At 42.4% G+C, this 26,729-nt stretch overlaps 1 protein-coding gene and 1 pseudogene across 3 annotated transcripts in view; one reads left to right on the top strand and one right to left on the bottom strand.

Annotated features, from left to right (window-relative positions):
• The window catches only part of pxdn (peroxidasin), an 88,986-nt gene extending 84,480 nt beyond the window's left edge, over window positions 1-4,506 (top strand). For both annotated transcript variants that reach the window (XM_021584563.3, XM_021584564.3), the window contains 3 exons: window positions 37-169; window positions 1,175-1,288; window positions 1,869-4,506. In XM_021584563.3, the coding sequence (XP_021440238.3) occupies window positions 37-169; window positions 1,175-1,288; window positions 1,869-2,039 (418 nt within the window). In that variant the 3' untranslated portion in view covers window positions 2,040-4,506. The remainder of the gene's footprint in view (window positions 1-36; window positions 170-1,174; window positions 1,289-1,868) is intronic.
• Window positions 3,579-25,981, bottom strand: LOC110504193 (C-C chemokine receptor type 6-like; annotated as a pseudogene). Its single transcript, XR_016491549.1, has 5 exons — window positions 25,549-25,981; window positions 24,231-24,316; window positions 23,735-23,920; window positions 23,339-23,617; window positions 3,579-3,671 (listed from the first exon to the last, which is right to left on the bottom strand). The product of XR_016491549.1 is annotated as a C-C chemokine receptor type 6-like (transcript).
• Window positions 25,982-26,729: the final 748 nt, after the last annotated feature.

The raw sequence follows: 26,729 nt of genomic DNA, 5'->3' as shown, positions 1-26,729 counted from the left end.
GTGCTGAACTTTGGGGTGTGTTTTCTTACATTCCAGCCCAGCTGAAAACGCTACTGAAAATCTTGTGAATGTCACCCTCACCTCACAACAAAGCACTGAACCCTTGCTGAATGACTTCCAAGACTTTGTCGTAGACATGCAGAAGACAATCACAAGTTTACGAAAGCAGGTGAGAGCAGTTGTATACTGCACACAGGCTACATCAGCTGGGTTTGTTCGTCACGACTTGAGTGTTACCCCAATTTCATTCTGGCTGCTCAGCACACATTCAAACAGCAACAACGGGTATTTTGGGGTAGTGATTTGAGTGCTTATTTCCCTCCTTCCTTTACGCTGCAAGTCCAGACATGTTCAGCTCAGGCTCTTACAGGTAGAACCCATACAGAACCGTGTAGAATCCAGACACTGTTCCAATATTATGATTATTAGCCTATTTTCAATATCCCCAGATTGAACGTAATATGCTGCCTGAGGGTAGATGATCATGTGGCACACTGGGGTGGGATGAAGGGGAACTAACGGTGCTGTAGGCTAACATGGCTTTGATTAAGTCCTCAGCGGTATAGAGGATTTAAACAGACCGGGCCCCGAGTCCCAGCTTTGGCCCCTCTGTGTGCTGCCTAGGTCTTTCAATGTTAAGGGAGGGTTATTGATTGTAAGTCGATGGTTAAATAAATCTAGGTTGTTCGCGTGACTCGTATTACAGGAAAGACGTGGGCGGTGTGTGTGTACATATGTGTGTACGTACTTTGAGTGGCGCTCTGATCTTCAGTTAGCTGAGAAAGATGGCATCACGGGCCTCATGGGGTGCATTACTAAAGCAGTAAGGCCAGAGGAGGTGTGGTATATGGCCAATATAGCACGGCTAAGGGCTGTTCTTAGGGATGGCACAATGCGGAGTGCCTGGACACAGCCTTTAGCCGTGGTATAGTGTCCATATATCAGAAACCCCTGAGGAGCCTTATTGCTACTATAAACTCGTTACCAACGTAATTGGATCAGAAAAACTAAATGTTTTGTTATAGCCGGGGTATACGGGCTGATATACCATGGCTTTCAACCAATCAGAATTCAGTACTGTAACCACCTAGTTTATAAAATAGTCTAACCTGGCTCTCCATACCTCCTTTTCTTCATCTCCATTTACCCCTCCTGTCCCTGTCTGTCTGTGCAGATTAAACGACTAGAAGCTCGTCTGAGTAAGACAGACTGCACTGATGCGGCGGGTCGTGAGCGATCGGACGGAGAGAGGTGGAAGAATGATCCATGTTCCACATGCGAGTGCAAAGTATGTACACACACAGACACACGTGTCCATACAGACCACACACACAAGTGCACACTACACACAGACTTGCACAACCACAGTCTATTCACCACTCACTCCTCAACAGGTACACAGTGCGATGTGTACAGTATATTCACTTTTCACATTCATACCCATTTTATCAGGCCTGTCTGCCATTAGGGGTCTCTTCCCACACCTTTTTACACTGCCCGGAGTTGGGCTAGCTGATTACATTGACAGTGCCAGCACCACTCCCCTCAGCACCATGCCAGTGCCAGAATCCACCTGTCCTGTCCTGTCCTGTCCTGTCCTTGTCTGGCGCCATTGGCCAGCATTACATCCTCTCTCTCTACCTTTTGGCAGTACCAACCTTCTGGCACGGCAGACCCATGTACAGTATGTCACCTTTCTGCTTGACCAACTCATTTGATCTCTTTATCTCCATGACTCTCTCGTCTCTCACTGTTCTGACTGTTGGCAGAGGGGAAGGTCTCTCATGCCAAACCTGACGGTCCCCCTCTCTATTTCTCTCCCTCTTTCCCTCACTCTCTCTATCTCTTTTTTTCTTCCCTCACTCCAGGGTGCCCAGGTGACGTGTTTGGTGGAGTCGTGTCCGCCGGTGGAGTGCCAGAGGCCTGTGAAGCTAAAAGGAGCATGCTGCCCCGTGTGTTACAACCAGGGAGAGGAAGCGGCCAGCAACAGCCATACCCAGACAGGGAAACAGGCACCGGGTAGCCACCAGTATGTATAACGTCTCAGGGGCCACCGTGTATACACACAGAGGGAGAGACCCTGACGGTGTGCTTACTTTACAGCCACCTGCACCCAATTGCCTCGTTTTCTATTCGTTTTTTTAATTTTTTTTTTTACAAAAATCATTATTATTATTTTTTTATTGATTTTGATTGTCATGTCTCCATGGCCAACTAACTGCTGGAGGCTTGGTTTCAAATCCACTGGCAACGGGAGAGCAGTCACTATTAATCTGCTTCCTTCTGGAACGAATGAATAAATGGATAGATGGACAGATGGACAACCCCTCTTCCTGGCCCGGGGCCTCCCAAACAGGGCCTCAGAGAGTCTCTGATCTGAAGTGTTACCCCACCACTGCATTTGAAGGCCCCACAAAACACCTGAAACAAATGTGTGGTGTGAAGAAGAGGGAATGTCACTGCAGCCGCGCAGGAAGGGGAAGTAGGTCGGCCATGTTGTCTCACAAAGCTTTCTCAGGTTAGAGATGCCGAAAAAAAAACTGGTGCTATTTGTCCCCTTTATCTTAACGATTTAGTCACTAAAAACTTCAAAGTATTGTTTTTGTTTTGTTTGTTTTTTAACAATATGCAAAGCAACATATACACTCATTATGTGCCTTCTCATCTTTTAAAAAAATTGCATTTGAGATAACATTTTTTTATTTGCTCGAAATACATTTTATGTACAAAATGACTTCTGCTTTTACAAAATGTTTATGGTGCTCTATAACATATTCTAAAAACCGGTATGTATTTCTCCCTTTTGTATCACCTGCTTACATATGAAGATAATGTGAAGCCCTACAAAAACTTTTGTAATGCAAAGATGTCTACTGATTATTACCTTGTTATCACATCTGTCTCCAATGGCAACTGTTGGGGAACTGAATAACATCTGGTATTTAGATATGTTATCTCCCCAAGGCCATGTCAACACTTTTATCAAATTGAGGGAGGTTGGTTGGAACTGGGGCTTGGGGTTGGGTTTGAGGCGGGGATGTTCTCTTTTGGCCTAACCACTTCTTACTGGAAGGCATAATGCATTTTTATCTCTCAAGATGTAATGCTTTTTTCACACTCCCATGTTGTAAAAGCAGTGAAAAGCCATTTGTTACCACTATAGAGATGGAGTAGTTTTTGTCCCGACTTTTTCAGTTCGCCTACTCCCTCAGTGCCTACTGCAAACCTACCACAGCAGTTTTCTCAGTCTTACCCGTAGTTGACCCCTCTACCCCTCTGTCCAGCATTAACCCATACTCAAACGTAGACATTGTAGGACTGCAGCCATACCACTTTACTTTAACGATCTGGTGCTCTCATAACCCAATCCACAGCTTTTCAGCTCCAGTTTACAGGACACTCACTTACATGCATTCCTTTCCTCATTCCCCAGCACTCCGTCAATATGATGTTGTAACCATTCTCCTCTGTGTGCTGGAGAGAGTGTGTGTGACCAATCATCCGTTTTTTTCTGGCGGCTCCTCGGAGCGTCTCTTTAGTGTTAACGTGGGTGATAAACCTCGCCTGGCTCTCATCTCTTAGGTACCCTGGGAGACGATGGAGATGGAGGTGACGTCATTTGGCCGGGTGTGCGAGGAGCAGACTTTGACCTCTCTGACCCACACTCCGATCTAATGGAAGCCAGATGGGAGGGGAGGGGGAACGGGAGAGGATGCCAATCAAATATCTGGCGCTGCTTTATTTCTGGAGGCTGTCTATTGTTAGTAATCAGCCAACAGAGTGTGTCCCGTTGACAGACACACACACATACAGGCCCATATACCAGTCACTCAGCCCCTTGTGCTGGTCCACTCTGCTCAAACAGTGATTCATAGTTATCTTCTGCATTATCTTTGTGTTGTCATGGTGATGTGCTCAGAATGTCCCAGAAATCAGATACAGTATGTACAGTATGCTGGAGGTGTTTGGGGTTTCTCCAAGAATGTCAAAGCAATCATGTGATGGTGGTGGAGCCTCATAGCAATGTTGGCACATTGGTATCAAACCACATGGATATTTCCTGCTTTTGTGTTGTAGACCTTTACAGTTTCATCTCCTTCAGTGTTTTAACCTTTTCTTTTCTCCTCCCTGTCATTTCCTCTGGGTACCTTTGTTTTTACTCCTGCTCCAGTGTGTGTGTGTGTGTGTGTGTGTGTGTGTGTGTGTGTGTGTGTGTGTGTGTATGCATGGACTCCCAGGGTTTGGCTACGCCCTTTTTTATTTTCATTCTAACCCCTCATCTTAGTGGTCTCTCTTTTGTTCCCCAAACCCACCACTGTCCCCAGAATGCACTGCTCTGCAAGACTGAACATGCTTTGCCTACACTGTCCCAACGTCAGTGGTCAAAGTGGATACCTATCTGACAATTGTATTGTAAGTTTGCCAAAGAATTGTTTGCACTGTAATGTATGCCTCTCTACAATAATAATAAAAAAATAGGCCACATTTGAAATACACAACCACAATGTTTGTTTCTGGCCTGTTATTTCCCGAGTGGATGCTGCTTCTCCCTTTAGATATGTTTCCAAACCATCTCCGTGTGGGTAAACATGTATAATACTGCCTCATGTAAAGAAGATTGATAATCGAGTTGTTTGTCTCAAAACAGATGTGACCTAACCCAGTTTTTCCCCAATGCTAGCAATCCTGTACTGTTATTCTGTGTACAGCCATTCCTCATGGTGATATGGATTTTAGACTTGAATGGAGAACAAAAGTAAGTCATGTTTAATGAATACTTATTGTCATGGAAACCATATCCCCTGTGTGACTAAGGGAAATCTGTCTGTGGGAACTGTGTTGTGGCATTGTGGAGTTAAACAGACCCAGATGTTCTGTGTGTTTACTAGTTGGAGAATGGCTGTGCTTCATTTAATTTCTCTCTGGATTGGTCTGTAGAATGATAGAATTGTTCTCTTTTGGGACCTACCAACGTCTTTGGTTACCTCATCTATAGGGACAGTTGTTTTCCCTGACCAGCTTTACTCTTGTGTGGGAACGAACAATGTCTTTTGATACCTGATGTAATTATAGATTTAGTCACATCCTCATTGTAAACCCCTTTGTGTGGTGCACAGATGTGTTGTTTTCAGGATGTGAAATGAGTGTTGTAAACAGACCAACAAGGATCAGAAAGCTTTGTTAACCAAACAGGAGACGGCTGGTGTTTACTGAATGTCTCCTTCCATTGATCATCAAACATTAGTAATGTTATGCATCATCATCATGCCATGGGTGCTTTTTGAAAAGTTTTGTGTGGAAAAGTCTGTCTCAGATGTACCTCGGGTAAAAAAAATAATAAAAAAGAACGGGATCTTTTCAACCAAAGTGTTCACTTGAAAGGACTTTTATTTTCAAGTAGGATGTCTGATGCAATGGTTTATTGTAGCTCTTACAAAGATATCCCAAATATTGTCTCAGGATTATGTCTTCAGCAGTCTGTCCCTGACCCTGGAACAAATAGTCCTACACTACTGTTCAAAGGTTTGGGGTCACTTAGAAATGTCCTTGTTTTCCATGAAAACATACATGAAATGAGTTGCAAAATGAATAGGAAATTTAGTCAAGACATTGACAAGGTTATAAATAATGATTTTTAATTTAAATAATAATTGTGTCCTTCAAACTTTGCTGTCATCAAAGAATCCTCCATTTGCAGCAATTACAGACTTTTGGCATTCTAGTTGTCAATATGTTGAGGTCATCTGAAGATATTTCACCCCATGTTTCCTGAAGTATCTCCCACAAGTTGGATTGGCTTGATAGGCACTTCTTACGTACCGCCAAGCTCAATAGAGTTGAGATCCGGTGACTGTGCTGGCCATTCCATTATAGATAGAATACCAGCTGACTGCTTCTTCCCTAAATAGTTATTGCATAGTTTGGAGTTGTGCTTTGGGTCGTTGTCCTGTTGTAGGAGGAAATTGGCTCCAATTAAGCGCCGCCCACAGGGTATGGCATGGCGTTGCAAAATGGAGTGACAGCCTTCCTTCTTCAAGATCCATTTTACCCTGTACAAATCTCCCACTTTACCACCACCAAAGCACCCCCAGACCATCACATTGCCTCCACCATGCTTGACAGATGGCGTCAAGCATTCCTCCAGCATATTTTAATTTTTTCTGCGTCTCACGAATGTTCTTCTTTGGGATCCGAACACCTCAAACTTAGATTTGTCTGTCCATAGCACTTTTTGCCAATCTTCCTCTGTCCAGTGTCTGTTCTTTTGCCCATCTTAATCTTTTCTTTTTATTGGCCAGTCTGAGATGGCTTTTTCTTTGCAACTCTGCCTAGAAGGCCAGCATCCCGGAGTCGCCTCTTCACTGTTAACGTTGAAACTGGTGTTTTGCGGGTACTATTTAATGAAGTTGCCAGTTGAGGACAGGCGTCTGTTTCTCATACTAGACTCTCTAATGTACTTGTCCTCTTGCTCAGTTGTGCACAGGCGCCTCCCACTCCTCTTTCTATTCTGGTTAGAGCCAGTTTGCGCTGTTCTGTGAAGGGAGTAGTACACAGCGTTGTACGAGATCTTCAGTTTCTTGGCAATTTCTCACATGGAATAGCCTTCATTTCTCAGAACAAGAATAGACTGATGCGTTTCAGAAAAAAAGTTATTTGTTTCTGGCCATTTTGAGCCTGTAATCGAACCCAAAAATGCTGATGCTCCAGATACTCAACTAGTCTAAAGAAGGCCAGATGTATTGCTTCTTTAATCGGCACAGCAAGTTTCAGCTGTGCTAATATAATTGGAAAAATGATTTTCTAATGATTAATTAGCCTTTTAAAATGATAAACTTGGATTAGCTAACACAACGTGTCATTGGAACACAGGAGTGATAGTTGCTGATAATGGGCCTCTGTATGCCTATGTAGATATTCCATTAAAAACCTTCTGTTTCCAGCTACAATAGTCATATACAACATTAACAATGTCTACACCGTACATTATTTCTGATAAATGTTATGTTATTTTAAAGGACATTTCTAAGTGACCCCAAACTTTTGAACAGTAGTGTACATTGGGATTACAATTTATTCATAATGAGAAAGTAGTGAATGAATGAAAAGTTCTCCATGATGCTGAACCATGACGGAGTATTAATCAAACAAGCTCCTGTCTTGACATGCAGCAGTCTGCTTGGTGTCCACTTCTGGCCTATTCGCTGAGGCTTGTCTGAACCGGGTGAACCCTCTTTCTCTCTCTCCTCTCACTCCCCGTCTTTCTCTCTCTCCTTCTCCAATTGTCCCTCTTTTTTTTCTCCTTCTTTCTCTCTATTCCTGGCTGCTTGTCAAGAGGGTCTCATCCTTGTCCTACCTCTGGTGGAAGCTCCTCACACAGCCATGGAGACTGGAGGGAGGAATGTAGGAAGGAAATTGGAGGTGGAAATGAGGTTTCCAGTGGCGGGCCGGATAAAAGGCCTCCTCTTCCCAGTCAGGAAAAGCTATTATCACCATAACAACATGGAATCACCACTCCACGGCCGGCCTGGGGTGACGTCCTCAGAGGTAGTCATCAGATAGGGAGAACCCTAGAGGGCATGTTGGAGGGAGGATGGGGGGTGTAGTCTTTCTCTCCCATTTTCCTCCATAGTCTTTCATGTATCTCCCCTACTCCTTGCTTGCACTGAAGCCTCTCTCCTGGTCACTCAGCGTTGAGCGAAAGCCCAGTGTTGATTTTGGAGGGAAGCAAGAGGGTGGACGGGGTGTGATTATGTAAGAGAAGTGCTGTAGGTGTTCCAGGTCCTGCTCCAGTCCAGACATAGGCAGACGGTGTGAAGCAGACAGACAGACCTACAGACCCTCCCCAGCATTCAGCTGCACAGACCCTGGTCTCCACCATCTCTACTCTACTTTCTTAGTCAAGACCTGGAATTTCATTTGGAAGACTCTGTTTCTGTGTTGCATTCTCTCTGGCCAAGGTGGGGAGTTTCCCCCCTCCCTCCCTCTCCCCTGGAACGTCAATTACATTTTCTGACAAGATGAAAGGGAGAACTCTGGGTCCTGCTGTAAGCTTCAAAGAAGTGGGATATATGATTGGTTGTCATCCAGTGAAAGCCTTTTTCAAAATTGCACGCAACCCTTCTGAAGTAGGTACATGTAGGTACAGTATAGGCAGTGGTGCAAAAAGTACCCAATTGTCATACTTGAGTGAAAGTAAAGATACCTTAATAGAAAATGACAACAGTAAAAGTGAAAGTCACCCAGTAAATACTACTTCAGTAAAAGTCTAAAAGTATTTGGTTTTAAATATACAGTACATTCGAAAAGTATTCAGACCCCTTGACTTTTTCCAATTTTTTTTACTTTACAGCCTTATTCTAAAATGGATGAAATTGTTTTTTCCCTCATCAATCTACACACAATACCCCATAATGACAAAGCAAAAACAGTTTTTTCTTTTTGCAAATGTAGTAAAAAATAAAAAACTTTAATATAACATTTAAATAAGTATTCACACCCTTTACTCAGTACTTTGTTGAAGCACCTTTGGCAGCAATTACAACCTGGAGTTTTCGTGGGTATGATGTCACAAGCTTGGCACATCTGTATTTGGGGAGTTTCTCCCATTCTCTGCAGATCCTCTCAAGCTCAGTCAGGTTGGATGGAGAGTGTCGCTGCACAGCTATTATACTTTCCAAATGCACTGTACTTAAATATCAAAAGTACATGTAATTGCTCAAATATACTTTAAAAAAGCTAAAGTATGAATCATATCAAATTCCTTATATTAACCTACCAGACGGCACCATTTTATTTACGGATAGCCAGGGGCACACTCCCAACACTCAGACATCACGGAGCATTTGTGTTTAGTGAGTCAACCAGATAACCAGGCATATTCTCTTGATATCATGCTTTCAGAAAGTATTCATACCCCTTTACCTTTTTCCAAATGATGTTTTGTTACAGCCTGAATTTAAAATTTATGAAATTTTGATATTTTATTCTGGCTGACACACAATAACCCATAATATCAAAGTGGATTTTATTTTTTTAAATATGTAGAAATGTATTAAAAATGAAACGCTGAAATGTTTTGAGTCCATTGACAATTTTAGCATGTAAATCTTGGTGGGGCAAACCCCCAATTTGTTTTTAGATGCATGCCACAAAGCCACTACACACCACTGAACAAATATTAATTGCACTATAACGGTGAGAAATGGTGCCCACAAACTGTTAGGGCCTACAGAAAGCTGTCCCAAACAGCAGAGCTTTACTTTCAGCACCATGGAGTGAATGTCACGTCCTGACCTTAGTTCCTTTTTTCTGTCTCTGTTTGAGTTTGGTCAGGGCGTGAGTTGGAGTGGGCATTCTAAGTTTGTATTTCTGTGTTTGGCCTGGTATGTTTCCCAATCAGAGGCAGCTGTTTATCGTTGTCTCTGATTGAGAACCATACTTAGGCAGCCTGTTTTCCCACTATGATTTGTGGGTAGTTGTTTTCTGTCTTTGTATTAGTTACCAGACGGAACTGTTTCGGTTGTTCTTTTTGTTTACTTTGTATTGTGGTGTTCAGTTGAATAAATGTATTATGGACACTTACCACGCTGCGCATTGGTCCGATATTTCATACTCCTCGTCAATAGAGGAGGAGAACCGTTACAGTGAATGCTTACCACCGCTACACCTGGCTATCAGCGGAGCCTTGTCTGGCAGCGAAACAGTTCATTCAGCCTCATTTACTCCCTTTTAAAAAACATAGCTGATATGGCTGACTTGCTTAAACAAATGTGGTTTCTACTGACAATTGAGGTGTTCAAACTATGGCATAAGGGAACGATGAGCGGATAAGAGGCAATCCGCAATTTCGATTAAGACATTTATTGAGCCAGCTAAGACGGATGTAGTCAATATCACTATTTGTTCAGCACTTTTGAAAAGTCCAGTGACAGAATTCATAATATGGGCCATTCTTACAGTGTTCTCCCTGTACACCAAGTCAGAACCGTAGGATAAATAAAGTGGGCGTATAAGCAGACAGTGAAACTTCTTACAATATTTGATGATGACATTTCTCTAAAACAGGCTATAGGCTACATGTGCACCACCAAGTCAGAACAGTAGGCTAAGTTATGAGGGGAAAGGGACCAAATTATTAGGGTGAGGCACAAGCTACTAATAGCTTACTACACCACATACACGTTGTATTACTTTCTTAGCTACAGTATACATATCTCCTTGGCCTATTACATCATTTTTGGACAGTTGTGCTGTGCTCACTTGAACAGGACGGTGGTGTGGCTGCCCTTCTTGTGGTCAAATTTTGTCATCAAACTTTGTCATCAAATTCTGGCATTCTCAGGATTTGTAATGCTAGCTAAGATTCTGAAGGTATGGTGTTGACATGATCAATCCAATCAAAGCTACGGTAGATATAATGTGATTTGACATCATTTTATCTGTAGCCAATGACCTTGAGCATTTTTGTATGGGCACTTCTAATGTAAGTCTATGGCAGCACCCAAGGGGCTTGAATCTTCGAGCTCTACCTGTAGATTTTGTGGCGACATAGTTTCCCCGTAAGTGACAGAACACTGAGCCAATCACGGCACAACTAGAGAACATTACCAACCCCTACGCTCCATATTTTCTGCTGTCTGCCCCACCACCACAGAAAGTACTGAACTAGGCTGAAACACCTGCATTTTGGAACTGCCTTACTCAAAAAAGCAAAAAAAGAGACCATGTTTGTTTGCAGCTTTATTAACTCAATTATATATATTTGTTAATTGTTTGCAAACTGATATGGGATGCATATCAATGCCAAAAAAACATGCAAAACAGGCAACAAAAAATATATACAGTACCAGTCAAAAGTTTGGACACACCTACTCATTCAAGAGTTTTTCTTTATTTTTACTGTCTTCTACATTGTAGAATAATACTGAAGACATCAAAACTATGAAATCACACATATCGACTCATGTAGTAAGCAAAAAAGTTAAATCAAAATATATTTTATATTTGAGATTCTTCAACATAGCCAACCTATGCTTTGATGACAGCTTTGCACACTCTTGGCATTCTCTCAACCAGCTTCATGAGGAATGCTTTTCCAACAGTGTTGAAGGAGTTCCCACATATGCTGAGCATTTGTTGGCAGCTTTTCCTTCACTCTGTGGTCCAACTCATCCCAAACCATCTCAATTGGGTTAAGGTCAGGTGATTGTGGAGGCCAGGTCATCTGGTGCAGCACTTCATCACTCTCCTTCTTGGTCAAATAGCCCTTACAGTCTGGAGGTGTGTTGGGTCATTGTCCTGTTGAAAAACAAATGAATATCCCACTAAGTCCAAACCAGATGGGATGGCATATTACTGCAGAATGCTGTGGTAGCCATGCTGGTGAAGTGTGCCTTGAATTCTGAATAAATCACTGACAGTGTCAAGGGCAAAGCACCCCCACACCATCACAGCTCCTCCATGCTTCATGGTGAGAACCACACATGCTGAGATGATCCGTTCACCTACTCTTTACCTACTCTGCTCCTAACAAAGACAAGGCGGTTGGAACCAAAAATCTCAAATTTGGACTCATCAGACCAAAGAACAGATTTCCACTGGTCTAATGTCCAAAGCAGACATTGAATATTCCTTTGGGTATGGTGAAGTTATTAATTACACTTTTGATGGTGTATCAATACACTCGGTCACAGCAAAGTATCAGCTGTCCTTCCCTTACTCAGTTGACATAGAGGAAGGAAACCACTAAGGGAGTTTAATGGCTGTGACAGGAGAACACTGAGGATGGATCAACTACATTGTAGTTACTCCACAATACTAACCTAATTAAAAATACTTGAAAACATATACATCCTGTTTGCAACAAGGCACTTAAGTAATACTGCAAGAATATGGCAAAGCAATTAACTTTTTGTCCTGAATACAACGTGTTATGTTTGGGAAAAATCCAATACAACACATTACTGTAGTGGTGGCTGCATCGTGTTATGGTTATGCTTGTAATCATTAAAGACTGGGGAGTTTTTCAGGATAAAAAAAAATAAATGGAATGGAGCTAATCACAGGCAAAATCCTAGAGGACAACCTGGTTCAGTTTGCTTTCCACTAGACACCGGGAGATTAATTCACCATTCAGCAGGACAATAACCTAAAACACAAGGCCAAATCTACACTGGAGTTGCATACCAAGAAGACAGTGAATGTTGCTGGGTTGCCGATTTACAGTTTTGACTTAAATCTGCTTGAAAATCTATGGCAAGACCTGAAAATGGTTGTCTAGTAATGACCAACAACCAATTTGACAGAGCTTGAAGAATTGGACAATCCAGGTGTTGAAAGCTCTTAGATACTTTCCCAAAAACACTCACAGCTGTAATCGCTGGCCAGGGTGTTTCTACAAAGTATTGATTTAGGGGTGTGAATACTTATGTAAATGAGATATTTCGCTATTTCAGTTTCACTAAATGTCCCCAAATTTCGAATAACATGTTTTCACTTTGTCATTATTGGGTATTGATAGGTGAGAAAAAAACATTTATTTAATTATTTTTTAATTCAGGCTGTAACACAACAAAATGCGGAGTAGGTCAAGGGGTATGAATACTTCCTGAAGGCACTGCATTTACCATTTTCCTTTCCTGCTCAGCATTCAAAATGTACCAAGTACTTTTGGGTGTCAGGGAAAATGTATGGAGCAAAAAGTACATTATTTTCTTTAGGAATGTAGTGAAGTAAAAGTTTTCAATTTTTTTTAAAGTAAAGTACAGATACCCCAAAAAACTATTTTTACACCACTGAGTATAGGTATACAGTAACTATGTCGGTTTATGTCAGTGGGTCTGCTTTTGCACAGTAAGTGGACGAGATGAGACTCGGGGGGAGAGGAGCACTTGTTAGCATTATATGGCAATGTACATAATTTTTTTTCCACTTCAGGCCTTGATTACATTTCCAGCTTTGTCACTCCTAATGTTAAAGTTATAGTAATTAGATTTACGTCTGAAACTGGAACCCAGAGGAGGGCTACATCTGATTCCTTCCCCCTGCCTCCCTCAGGATTGTCAGCCATATGAAAATGCCAACTATCTTTCCCTCGTCTATTAGCCCTAATTGCCTAAACAGAATGTATCCTGTAAACCGAACTGCAAAAATGGGTCCGTTTTCAACGAGGGGGAGAGTTCCGACATTAGATAAGATCATTCACTGAGCGATAGAGGTGATGAAGAGGAGGGAAAGATGTAGCGGTGGTGGGAGGTAGGAAAGGAGGAGGGCACCTAATCCCCTGAAGTAATTGTCGCCGTTGAAAACAAACCTAATCTTGTCTGAGGCGTGACTGTGACTGACTTGCCCTGCATTCCTCTGCAGACTCCAACAGGGCTCAGTCTGCACCAGTAATAATCTCCTGCCTTCCAGGTAGAGCTCCTAATAAAGCTCTCCTTTCCTATGCCTGAAATGGCCTAATAGGCTCAGCAAGGGGAGGAAGGGGAGGCTCCATAAAACACAGACAGAGAACCTCTCCCTTCTGCAGCCCCAAAGGGGAGACGTCCGTCTACAGTACAGTACATAACCTTTCATCTCCAATCTGAAGGAATGTGAGATACTGGATGTATAAAGGAGATGTTGCTCTTTGTGGGAAATCTTGTGTTTTGAGGTGTGAGAATTGAAGAAAGGATGAGATTACCAAAATGGTTTGGAAGTGTCTCAGTTATTCAAACTAGTGTGAAGCTTTTATAAAAGGAATTCAGTTGATGTGCAAACACACGTCCCCTGTCCAAGCGTGATCCCCTGCCAGGAGGCTTGTGTTGTCAGATGATCAGTTATCAGACACAGAGTGTATTATTTGGGTTAGAGCGTGCCAGTAAACTAATACTGAAACAGGATCCTGTATCACCAACCCCTGGCTGCCAAACTCTGCAATATCACTAGAGTCAAGAAACATTGGATCCAATCTTCTCCCACGTGTTTTTCTATTGCAGCTCTCCTGTTGGCTTTTTCAGTTTGCTCTGATACTGATAACAGCAGGTGAAGATCAGTTCAGGAGATTAGCACGTGTATGTGTCAGGGAGAGATGTGTGTGTGTGTGTGTGTGTGTGTGTGTGTGTGTGTGTGTGTGTGTGTGTGTGTGTGTGTGTGTGTGTGTGTGTGTGTGTGTGTGTGTGTGTGTGTGTGTGTGTGTGTGTGTGTGTGTGTGTGTGTGTGTGTGTGTGTGTGTGTGTGTGTGTGTGTGTGCCTCGTTTTAAGATGGCTCCAAGGGATGGATTCTGCAGACTGGAAAAACACTCCTTCAGGAGATGACATCACTCCGAGGGTCAGGCAGGCTGATTTATGGTTGGCTGATGGTGCCTGGAAAAGGTAGCACACACACACAAACACACACACACCGTCGTCCATTTAAACACTGATCCAGGTTTCTCAGGTCATTGGTCTTCACCCTCATTCCCAATTAAAGAGTTAAGTGCTAGGCTACATAAAACACTAATTCAGCTCAGCCCAAACGCTTACCTCTTGGACCACACTAGTTCGGAGCTGGTGTCAGTGAGGCATGGCTGCTTTTCCACATTTGCATTTGTGTATTATGACAGAACGACCCTCCCCACCCAACACATGCACACACACCTCCCCCAACATCTGGTGGTCCTTACCATGGTCCTGGAACATCAGTGTGTTTACTGAAGCTGACTGTGGTTGATTGTCTTGTCGACAGTCCAGGGGAGCAGAGATCTGTTTCATGCCGGAGAGTGAGAAGGCTGTTTGTACAGCCCATCTTTCTGTGGAAACATCTGCCTGCCTGCCAGTCTGCTAGCCAGACAGACACACACACCCCTATCTTCCATCTACACGGAAACACAGGAAAAGACAAGCCCTCAGGCGTCCCATAGCTCATGGAGAAACGAAGGAGCACCGTGTCATGTTTGGCACATCTCACCCATACACCACATCCAAACAAACACACACTACTGCCAGACAAACACCTGGACAGGATGGGAACCTGGGACGTGTGCATTGCCTCGGCTCTGCACTGTCCCCTTTCCACAGAGACAGCAGGTATCCTAGAGGTTAGAGCGTTAGGCCAGTAAGCAAAAGGTTGCTGGTTCACATACCACTGCTGATAAGATAAAAAAATATATATATATATATCTGTTGCTGTGCCCTTGAGCAAGGTTCTTAACTCTAATTGCACCATGGTGACCCTGCCTGTGACCCCACCCTGCAGTTGTCTCAGGAGATAGTTGGGATATGCAAAAAAATATATGCATTTTCATTACACAATTGTGTGTAACAGGACAAGTATAAGCACCTGCCAAATTATTACTATAAAAACAAGCGGGCAGGGTGTGCAAATGTCATGTTGGCTTGGAATGAGAACACGTTCTCCTCTGCAGGATTGGTCTGGGACCCGAGCCAAGTCTAACAATTAGGCCATGCAGTTCCTGACCATCTGGTCTGGTGGGCTGGTTGTGTGTCTGAGGAAGACCCCCCTACCCTTCCTCTGTCGGTCAGACACATGCTTCACAAACTCACAAACGCACACATACTCAATCACATCTGTATAGCACATACAGTAGATAAACACATGCACATACATGATACACACCCTCTCTCTCTTTCTCGCACACACTGGTGGGCCCCTCCTCATACTTATGTCTTAGCAGTCACACAAAGGGGGTTTGAGAGCAGAGGTGAACACTGGGGGTTGCTGTAGCAGTAAAAACCCACAGGCCCACCAGTGCAGTCTGTCACTGAGGCATCCTGGGGAATATAGATGAGTGACTGTACAGGCCTGAATCTGGGGCGCCGGAGCTGTGGAGTCAGAGGAATGATTATGTCATGAAATGCCAGATGTGTGTCTTAAAGTAGAGAGTGGTAAAGAGAGGAGTAGCCCCCTGATAAGGCAGTGACTAACTGTATACAGTGTTCTACTGTTAGTAAACATCCCCAAACATGTCTGTTTTCCCCACTTTCCAGCCCACGTGTTGTTATGGCACATCCTAGAAATGTGAGGAAAGTCATATGTCTGCTTTTCTGTTTATCTAGATCGCTGGTCACCTTCGGTCATCCTTTGAACAGCTATTGGCTTGACAGTTTTATAAAACAGGATCAGGGTTGAGTACTTTGCTACAGAAGAGGCTGTAGCCACAGTGGCACCTGATACTACACCATTTTAGCCAGCCCATTTCATAAGAGTGAGAGTGCTATGAAGAATCTAGCTGGAGGGGAGAGGGTCCCTGAATCATCCAGGAGAATAGCCTCTTACAGTGTGTCATTTAGGTGAATATAAGTGGCGGGTCATATATCACATTTCAGACCTAAAGCCAGGAAGCCAGGTGGAAAGTGACAGCAGGAACACACACACACACACACACACACACACACACACACACACAGTATATGCTGTTCTTTGCACAAAGGCTAAAATCAGTATGACAGACGAGTTACAGCCCGTTGACTGGTTAGGGGCTATTAGGATCATGGAATACCACAGCTGATAAGGGGGTGTGGATTTGTGTGGATTTGACCTAGCCGTGCCAAGGGGTACCGCGAAAGAGAAAGAGCAGGGTCTCCTTTTCCAGATAGCATTCTGAGGTATCAGTGAATGGATGGCATATCCTGACATCAGACATGCAGATGGAAGTATGTAGTTTAAGCAAGTTGAAGCGTTGAACCGCTTCTTTGGTTGGGGCTAATTGTTACTGGGCATATTGAGTGGTGGTCTCTCCCTCTCTCAGCCGACAAAGGGTCAGTCTCACCGGTAGTATGTAAAAATATCTATTTCCATTGCTGGGTAAATAAATACGCTGTCGTATTTTGATGTCTGGTGACTACCGGTGGCGGGTTTAGGAACTGCTCTTCAGTGCCATTACACTGGCCCCTTCCAGACACAACTCCAGCCTAGGGCAATGTTTGAATTCTTTAAAAGTACATCCTTCCTTTTTCCCATTCTTGAGGTAAGTCAGTACCACGAGGAATTCATCAGATATTCACAATGCTTTTGGGAGCAATTAAAGTTAAGTGCCTTGATCAAGGGCACATCAACAGATTATTCACCTAGTGCTCTCAACCACTAGGCTACCTGCCGCCTATAGGGCTCTGGTCAAATGTAGTGCTCTTAAAAGTTTTTACCACCTCGTGGCAAAACATTTTAGTGGGCTCCCTCTTGACAGTGGAGAGAAACCTTTTGCAGTTGTATTGCTAATTTCCTGCAATTCTACTGATTTATGTTGACCAACAAAATCAATGTGGGCCCCCTGGAGGTCAGGGCCCTTGGTCACATGCACTGTGTAACCGGTTGGTATTCGGTCATGATTACGACAAGTTTAGATAGCTGGCTAGACTAACTACAAAATTAACAGTTGTTAGCTGACATGGCTAATTGAGTGACTATCAGTGACAGACATAACAAGATAAAAACGAATTACATATTTGTCACAAATAATCACAAATACGTAAATGAGACTTACTGGGTCTGGCAGGATACACACTTACTCGCTAACCAAACCGCTTGCCGCCTTTGCGCTCATGTTGATTTTGTACCCCCACACCAGACAAGATCAGGAAACACAGGTTGAACTATCAAAACAAAGTTTTATTATTATATTCATTTGGGGAAAGGTCGAAAAGCATTAAAAGTTTTTGGCAATTTAGCTAGCTAGCTTGTTGTTACTAGATAATTTGTCCTGGGTTATAAACATTGGGTTGTTATTTTACCTGAAATGCACAAGGTCCTCTACTCCCACAATTAATCCACAGATAAAACGGTAAACCAAATGAGTTTCTCTTCATCTCTCCTCCTTCCTTCAGGCTTTTTTTTTTCTTCTTTTGACTTTATATGGCAGTTGGCAACTAACTCCAACCGACTGGAGTGTGGACGTCAGCTCATCTTTCAATCACCCACAAGGGTATATGTTCCTAAAAACCAATGAGGAGATTTGAGAGGCAGGACTTGCAGCCGGTTGAGCGTCACAAATAGAACCAAGTTCTATTTTAGCGCCTGGCCACGCAGATGCTAGCAGCAGTTGGGGGGAATGACTGAATAACATGTATGTGTATGTTTATTTAACAACGTACGTGACGTGTCCGGTCTGGTCAGCATGTTAGACTACATTACCCTGCCCTGATCACAGTCAACACACGTCGAGCCTATTTAAGAATTAATATAAATCAAAATCAAATCAAATTGTATTTGTCAAATATATCGCTATTGTATTCATCCCATCAATTCCCATTATTAAAGTGGCTGGAGTTGAGTAATGGAATATAACAGAATAACAGAATAAAATACACAACCACACACAATTTGAGTTTCAAAAGTGTGGAACTGCTCTCATATAGGCCAAGGCCTAACAAAAAAGGATGTATTTCAAAACAGAGCCCATGTCCTCATTTATTTGCCCGTTCGCTTTTTCTTTGCCCGTTAATTCGGAAGAAGTGGGACACTTTTTGCATTTCCGTCTTCTGTAACCTCTTTCAGTGTGCAGTCCCCCAGATAAATGCCAAAGCAAATTCAGAAAATGACCACACAGACTTTTTACTTCAGTTTATTTTGTAAATATTTTCCCAACACTATTTTCTTAAAACTTCATTGTCTACTAGGTCTACTACACCCGTTGTATTCAGCAATGTTATTGATTTGATTTACTAGGGGGTAACTAGCCCCCCCTAAGAACAATATCTAATTGCTGACACAAAAAAAGCCATGTTTGGGGGGTAAATGGTATGTGGAGGAAGGTCACGCTTAGGCGAATACACTATAAAGGGAAATAAATAGCTGCAGTTTACACTTTTTTAGCTATTTTTTAAGTACGCGGGGGGGCATTTTCCCCGGTAGAAGATTATAGCATACGGTTTCCTAGAAGTGTGTTAAAATCAATTTAATCAGTTTTATTTAGAAATGATTTAGTATGTAATACTTCAAAGCTAAGTCCAGTTGCTGAGTCTAGTTTAATTATATGGGGGTAATGGTGTTGCACATGTCACTATTAGTATCCGCACTATGAGGAGACTTGATGTAAAGTCCCTCTTTTTTATCGCACCTGTACATACATTTTCTTTGTTCTTCTTTGTTGTTCCTTTTCCGTACAGTCCATTATGTACAATTACACTAAATATTATGGGAATAATGCAAGATTTTAAAGCAGTCTTTAAAATGACATTCAGGAGGAAAAGGTTTTCAATTGTTGTTTTTAATTCAGATTTTTTTTTTTTTTTGTGGAATATAATATTGGAATTGGAATAGAACTAATACAATTAATTAACAATGGAATATAACATGTAATAACAATAAATCATAACTTAACTAATTCAGTGTAACATTGATGTTGCAACTATTATGCTCTACTATTGCGCAATTCTAATTTGTACATAAAAATCGTACCAACATTTGGAGCAAGTGTAGGCTGCAGGGTGGAGGTTGTGGCGGAGGTAGATGTGGTGGAGGTAGAGGTAGTGATGGCGGCGGTAGAGCTGGTGGCCGTATCGGCAGAGTTGGCAGGGGCGGCGGTAGAGCACTGTGGTTGAATGGATTCTTTGCACTGAAAATAAACAACAAAAACAATACATTGGTGTTAGTGCAATAAACACGTTCTACCAAGTACATGCTGCTTCTGCTACTTTTTTAAATTGAAATTACTTTTTCTTATGGGCTCAGGCACCCCTATAACGGCCACGAAGTCCGCCCACTGGCCCGGAAGGCCTCCACTCCTCTCTTCACACTGGCCACCTTTTTATAGGCCTTTGCGAAGAGGCCAACCATTTGGTATAACCTATCTATTTCCCAGGATGGGTCGTCATCCACTGATCTGCTCCCCTGTTGGAAAAGGCCTTCAGACCCTTGGAGACGGTAGGGTCTAATGGCTGCATCTTGTGCAGTGGGGTGGCAGAGTGATACCTGGCCTCTTGCTGTAAGAACAACCTCCTTATGGAAGTGGTGCCCATCGAGGATGTGGGGTTCCTCAGGGATGCATGTGTTTTGTGTTTTGTCTTACAGGAATTATATACACATGAGGAGAAAGTCTCTACCTATCGTCTGTCTGATTCCCAGTTCGTCCACTAGATGGAGATCACATGACTTCTCTTGGCCACTTGAAATCAGATGCATCTGGTTTGGGTAGTGAGTCACCGTGCCACAATGGCTGAACGGATTTTCAACCCCCCAAACTCAGGCCCTGTACTGGGCCCAAGACAACCACTCAGAGTTTAACAGGTACTTTACACCATATATTACCTTATGAGTAATGGAATAATGAATGAATTACTGTCTCAAATGTTGTAATATTATTACAGTTACTTTTTCAAGTAACCAATATAGTACTTTCAGGCGCACATCTCTACCGGCTTGTTATATATATATTTTTAAAGCCTTGTCTCATGCTAGTGTTATTCATGCTGTAGGCTAACTTAAAGCTGAAAATCTAAAAATTCCTAGTGGAAATGCTCCCATTATTTTTTGTTAACCGAGGAGAAGAGAAAAACATTTTAGTCAAATGCAATCTCTGCAAAGGCAGCATTGATCTCTTCGTCCAGAAACACCACATCGAACCTGAAAAAGCATCTGGTGGTCGTCCACAAATGCACAAAGCTGGTAGCGAAAGATCCAGAAATGCGTGAAAGAGAAATCTATACACATTATGGAAATTTACAAAGACGCATAGATAATATTTAGAGTGTTCTAATGAAATGTACATTCAGACAATCAACATTTCTGATAAATGCAATTCAAAATGGCAAGAATGTGAGCGAGTAGGGAGACTCCCCTTGCAGGTTTAGAACACAGGCCACCAGCATCAATGTCCAAATGAGGTCTATTTCTAAGGGATGTGCTTATTGGGCCAGGGATGCAGCCAACATTGTGTAGTTAGGCCCCGTCCAGAAGAAACCCTAACCCCTCCTCCCTACGCACTTGTGTAGATTTGAAACAACTTTGATAGGTGTAAGCAATAGTGTGAAAGCAAGTGGAAGTAAAACCTTTTTATTGATCATAGGGATTCAGGAGTATCATTAAAACAGATGAATATGCCCAACCAACATTACACAACTATATAAAAACTATACATTCATTTGTAGACAAACTGGAATTTGACAACCAAACACAATTCAATATCACTTTTGCAATACAGTAAACTCCAATTTGAACTGTGTTGTGTTTTTAAATGGTTAAAAGCACAGTGATAACACAGTGATAACACATGGTCCTGTCGTACATACCTACACGTACGCTACGGTCACAAGACGCAGGCCTCCTAACTGTCCCTAGAATTTCTAAGCAAACAGCTGGAGGCAGGGCTTTCTCCTATAGAGCTCAATTTTTATGGAATGGTCTGCCTGCCCATGTGAGAGATGTAGACTCGGTCTCAACCTTTAAGTCTTTATTGAAGACTCATCTCTCCAGTGGGTCATATGATTGAGTGTAGTCTGGCCCAGGAATGTGAAGGTGAACGGAAAGGCTCTGGAGCAACAAACAGCCCTTGCGGTCTCTGCCTGGCAGGTTCCCCTCTCTCCACTGGGATTCTCTGCCTCTAACCCTATTACAGGGGCTGAGTCACGCCCTCTAGTGGTGTGGGGGCTGTGCTTTTGCAAAGTGGGTGGGGTTATATCCTGCCTGTTTGGCCCTGTCCGGGTGTATTGCTGTTTTCAACAGTAGGAGCGGTAGAGATACTATGAATGATCGGCTATGAAAAGCCAACTGACATTTACTCTTGAGGTGCTGACCTGTTGCACCCTCGACAACCACTGTGATTATTATTATTTGACCATGCTGGTCATTTATGAACATTTGAACATCTTGGCCATGTTCTGTTATAATCTCGACCCGACACAGCCAGAAGAGGATTGGCCACCCCTCATAGCCTGGTTCCTCTCTAGGTTTCTTCCTAGGTTCTGGTCTTTCTAGGGAGTTTTTCCTAGCCATCGTGCTTCTACACCTGCATTGCTTGCTGTTTGGGGTTTTAGGCTGGGTTTCTGTACAGCACTTTGAGATATCAGCTGATGTAAGAAGGGCTTTATAAATACATTTGATTTAGATGATAACAACCAGAAATCAGACATTGTTTTTCCATTGGAATTTGGTTGTGCTTTAATACTGACCAAAAATATACTGAACAAAAATACAAGGTGCACCTATGCAATGATCATGCTGTTTAATCAGCTTCTTGATATGCCACACCTGTCAGGTGGGTAGATTATCTTGGCAAAGGAGAAATGTTCACTAACAGGGTTGTAAACAAACTTGTGCACAACATTTGTTAGAAATAAGCTTTTTGTGCCTATGGAACATTTATGGGATATTTTATTTCAGCTCATGAAACATGGGACCAATACTTCACATGTTGTTTATATTTTTGTTCAGTATAAATGGTTGAAAGCATAGTGATAACACATTGGGAATTCAACAAACATCTGGCTGTCTTTTTAAGCGGGTGAATAAAGTTTGAAATCTCTTAATCAATGTCTCAAACAAATATTATCCACATTTCCACTTGGAAATTACCTGGTGTGCCCAGTGGGTACAGTGCACTGTATTCCAAGGCTGTATTGACTTGTGGGTCAGGGGTCAATTAGAGATTCAGCAATATTCACTATATCACCCAATATAATCACACTTTGCTTCGTAGTAAGCAGTTGCTTGGTCTTTCTGTTGGATAGCTCCCCTTTGGCACCAAATACTTTTTACTGAAAAGACTGGTTAATGCAAATCATCCAATGGAACAAGTGAATGCTTATTTGTATTTTAGAGATTTTTAAGAGAGATGAGATCTGTCCTAAAGAAATTCATTTAATTTAAAGACAGATAGCGCACAATTGACCCAGCATTGTCCGGGTTAGGGGAAGGTTTGGCCGAGGGGGCCTTACTTGGCTCATCGCGCTCTAGCGACTCCTAGTGGCAGGCTGGGCGCCTGCAAGCTGACTTCAGTCGCCAGTTGAACAGTGTTTCCTCCAACACATTGGTGCGGGCGGGTGTTCAGAAGCTCAGTTTGGCGGGTCATGTTTTGGAGGACGCATGACTCGACCTTCACCTTTCCTGAACCCATTGGGGAGTTGCAGCGATAAGACAAGATCGCAATTGGATATCATGAAATTGGGGAGAAAAAGGAGGTAAAAACAAATTGCCAATGATATGCACAGAGGAGCATAATATGAAAATAATATTTCCATAGACTTGTAAAAACACATTGGAATTCAGAGCAATCTCGAAAACATATTTTCAATGCTGAATGTAACAGTCACTATTGGACTCCCTGACTAACCATGTTATCATCACCCACAGTAGTTTGAGGCAATCTCTACCTATTCCCATCTTCACATGGTGAACAAGGAGCCATTCTGGATCCATCATTGGAGTGACCAAAGGGTAGATGTACTTCCTGCCCAGGCATCACAGGTCCTCCAGGATCTTCCTGAAGTGGTTCCTGATCTTGACCCCAATGAAGGCGTACAGGATGGGGTTGAGGCAGCAGTGGAAGTAGGCCACGCTCCTGGTGTTGGTGAGGGTGGTGAGGATGACCTTCCCCACCTCACACTCCCTCTGTTGGAACAATGCCACTGTGTGGTAGAGCAGGGCCACATTGTAGGGCAGGTGACACACGATGAAGACCACCATCACAGCTAGGACCACACGCACTGCCTTAAGTGAGAGAAGATACAACAAGATACACTTAATTGACCCTATAAGAAACATTGACTGTATTCTTATAATTAAACATTCTAATTCTATGACTGGAACTTTGGTGGATACTGGAACTTTGTGCCTATGGGTGCTGTGGGCCCTGGGCAGGGTCCAGATGATGCTGGCATAACAGAAGACCATGACCAGGAGGGGCAGGAAGAACCCCATGGGCACCTGCAGGTTGGCCAGTTTTATGACGGTCATAAAATACCTTACAGGAATTTTCTCTCCCTTGCCATGCAGCATTGAGGGGAAAGAACCCTTTGTTACAAAGAGATACTTCCCGCTAAAACTCCAACATCCAAAAATGGAAGATGAAACAAAATATCTAACACAAAGAATGTGGGAAATGGTCGGGAGGGCCTTAAAAAACAATGATGTCAAGTAATGTATTGTTTTGTGACATCATTAAAGATGTTATAACAGAAACATTGTAACTTTAAGAGCATTCACAATGTATATATCTAAATGTTGTAAAACGTATATGATTAAATATGAAAGAATTTGTTAGAAGATGAAATGTGATTTTAGTCTTCTAAATGAGATAATTGTTTTTCATATAAAGTTTTACCCAGCCAGTAACCACGCCCACGTGAGCACAGACATTATGCCAAAAGGATGGAATGCCCCTTTTGCCAGAGTGCTTATAAAGGACTCCTAAAGAATTAACATATTAGACCAAAACATGCCGGGTTGCTGCCGGTGTGTAAAGTGGTTGTAGCTGTAACCTAAATAATCAACCATTGAGGCCAGACAGCATGGAGCGGTGGCTACACGGCTGACAAATGGTTTAAAAATACAAGACCAGAAAGCATGGAGCGGTGGCTACACGTTGAAATGGTTGCAATTTAAATACAGACCAGCATGACCGACAGCGTGAGCTGGGCATTACGAAATGGTAAGACCCTCGGAAACTCAACAGAGAAGAAGAAGACTAGACTAAGACATGGACCGCCTGCAGCTCTGCATGTAATGTAGTCTAGGAAACTCGACCGAAGACGAGAAAAGAAGAACATTTCCCACTCAACACCGAGCGGTACATCTGATGTGTCCAGTCTAACGAACACTCATGAACAAAGAGAGCCTACTACTACAACTGAGGACATTGTGACTTCTGGTGGACAACCAGAGACTTACGCAACCAGAGACTTCTGTCTAACTGACTCCCCATAGACGGACCTGCCGATTTCAAAAGAGAGACGACAAAGACACACATGCGTAAATATGTGTTGCATGTCTAAATCTGAATGAGCGGTGGTTAGGGTGCTAAATTTCCATATTTACGCTAAGAGTATTTTCCACATGCATGTACAATGGGTCCCCTCTCTGTCTCTCCCACTCTTTCTTTCTCCACCCCTTTCATTGTGTAACAAGCCGTCATATCGGGTTAGTCCACTAGGGACTTTTCATTACATTATGTTAGTAATCAACGTATAATCTATCCTGTGTGTGTGTGTTTCTGTAATTCTGTGTGATTATTTAGTTCATCAGTAAATAAATGATTAAGACTAATTGTGTATCACTGAATCATCAAATAGACTAGAGTTCATGCAGATTTGAAGTCAACGACGTTCAGAATGAGACTGATATGAGGGAATAATAATTAATGGATGACTAATATGATAACGATATATTCTGATATATTCTTGAGTTAATTCGGGAAACGGTAACTCATTAAACAAACCTTTTCCTTGGTGCCCCAAGATTGCTAATGAGTTAATTGTTACATGATTCATTTAATCATGTAATAATTAAACATAGTTAACTGATTTGATAAAATTATCGTGACCACATTAATGATAGTCACGTCACGACACGTCACGACAAATCTGCCTCTGACTTCACTGTAACATGAACGACATTGAAACATCAGGAGCTTTATTAGGAACTGCACCAAACCCGTACCTTGCAGACCACTGAGCCCATGCTCCAGTCATGCTTCTCATTGTAGATGATGAGTGGCAGGGTCACGATGAACAGAAGATCTGCCACAGCCACGTTCAGGAGGTACACGTCCGTCATGGTCTTGGCTTTCTTGTAGAAGGCATATGTGACAATCACCAACGCATTGCCACAGAGACCGAATGCACAGATGAAGGAATGGACGTAGGTCTGTATGACTATCTCCATATCACGGTTGAGATTCAGGTTACAGATATATTCTGTTCCGCTTTCATCAGGATAACCTTCAGTGTAGTCTTTTGGGTCATAATCATATTCATCTGTTTGCATCGCATTACGCACCTCCATGTTTATCACCTGTGGAGAAAAATTATATTTCTGCAGAAAATAGTAGGCCTTCTATCATGATTTAGTTATTGAATGTCATGATGTACAGTCAAGTCCATGACAAAAAGAGAAGATATAAACATCACAGTAACTGTGAACTATTGTCTGTAGCTTCAATGTGACATGTCCTATTTTACACATACAGCAGTGAAAGTGTTCAACTGCAACTGCATTTGTCTGATCTAAAGCACTGATCAAATCCTTATCAGACCCAAGGCTAGAGATACCAAGACACATTGTACACAGCATCTCAGATCTGTTCCCACATCAACACTGATAATACAGAGGAAGGTCTTAATGTGTCTTGTGGTGATGATAATGGACATGGGGTAATGAATGGAGTACTATGTTTGCTTTAGTAAATGTAGTGTACTGTTAGCCACGGCTGTAGCTCAGGGGATTCAGTAATATTCCCTCCTATCACCATGTTATTGTTATTTTATTGTGTAATGTTTTTTTATTCTTTACTTTAGTTTATTAAGTTAATATTTTCTTAACTCTTCTTGAACTGCACTGTTGGTTAAGGGCTTGTAAGTAAGCACTTGTTGTATTTGGCGCATGTGACAAATAAAGTTTGATTTGATTTGACCATGCTTCATAGTAAGCACCTGTCAGGCCTTTCTGTTCAAAAGCTTTGGCATCATAACATTTCTAACGTCTGAAACCCTACGTCTTCAGAGATTCCCAGTGGTTCAGAAGTTTACATATCCTCAATTAGTCTTTGGCAGCATTGCCTTTTAAGTGTTTAACTTGGGTCAAACGTTTTGGGTAGCCTTCCACA

Source organism: Oncorhynchus mykiss, chromosome 25 (assembly GCF_057628025.1).
Source record: "Oncorhynchus mykiss isolate SJ-2025 chromosome 25, ASM5762802v1, whole genome shotgun sequence".
NCBI classification, from domain to species: domain Eukaryota; kingdom Metazoa; phylum Chordata; class Actinopteri; order Salmoniformes; family Salmonidae; genus Oncorhynchus; species Oncorhynchus mykiss.
This window is presented reverse-complemented; position numbering and strand designations above follow the sequence as displayed.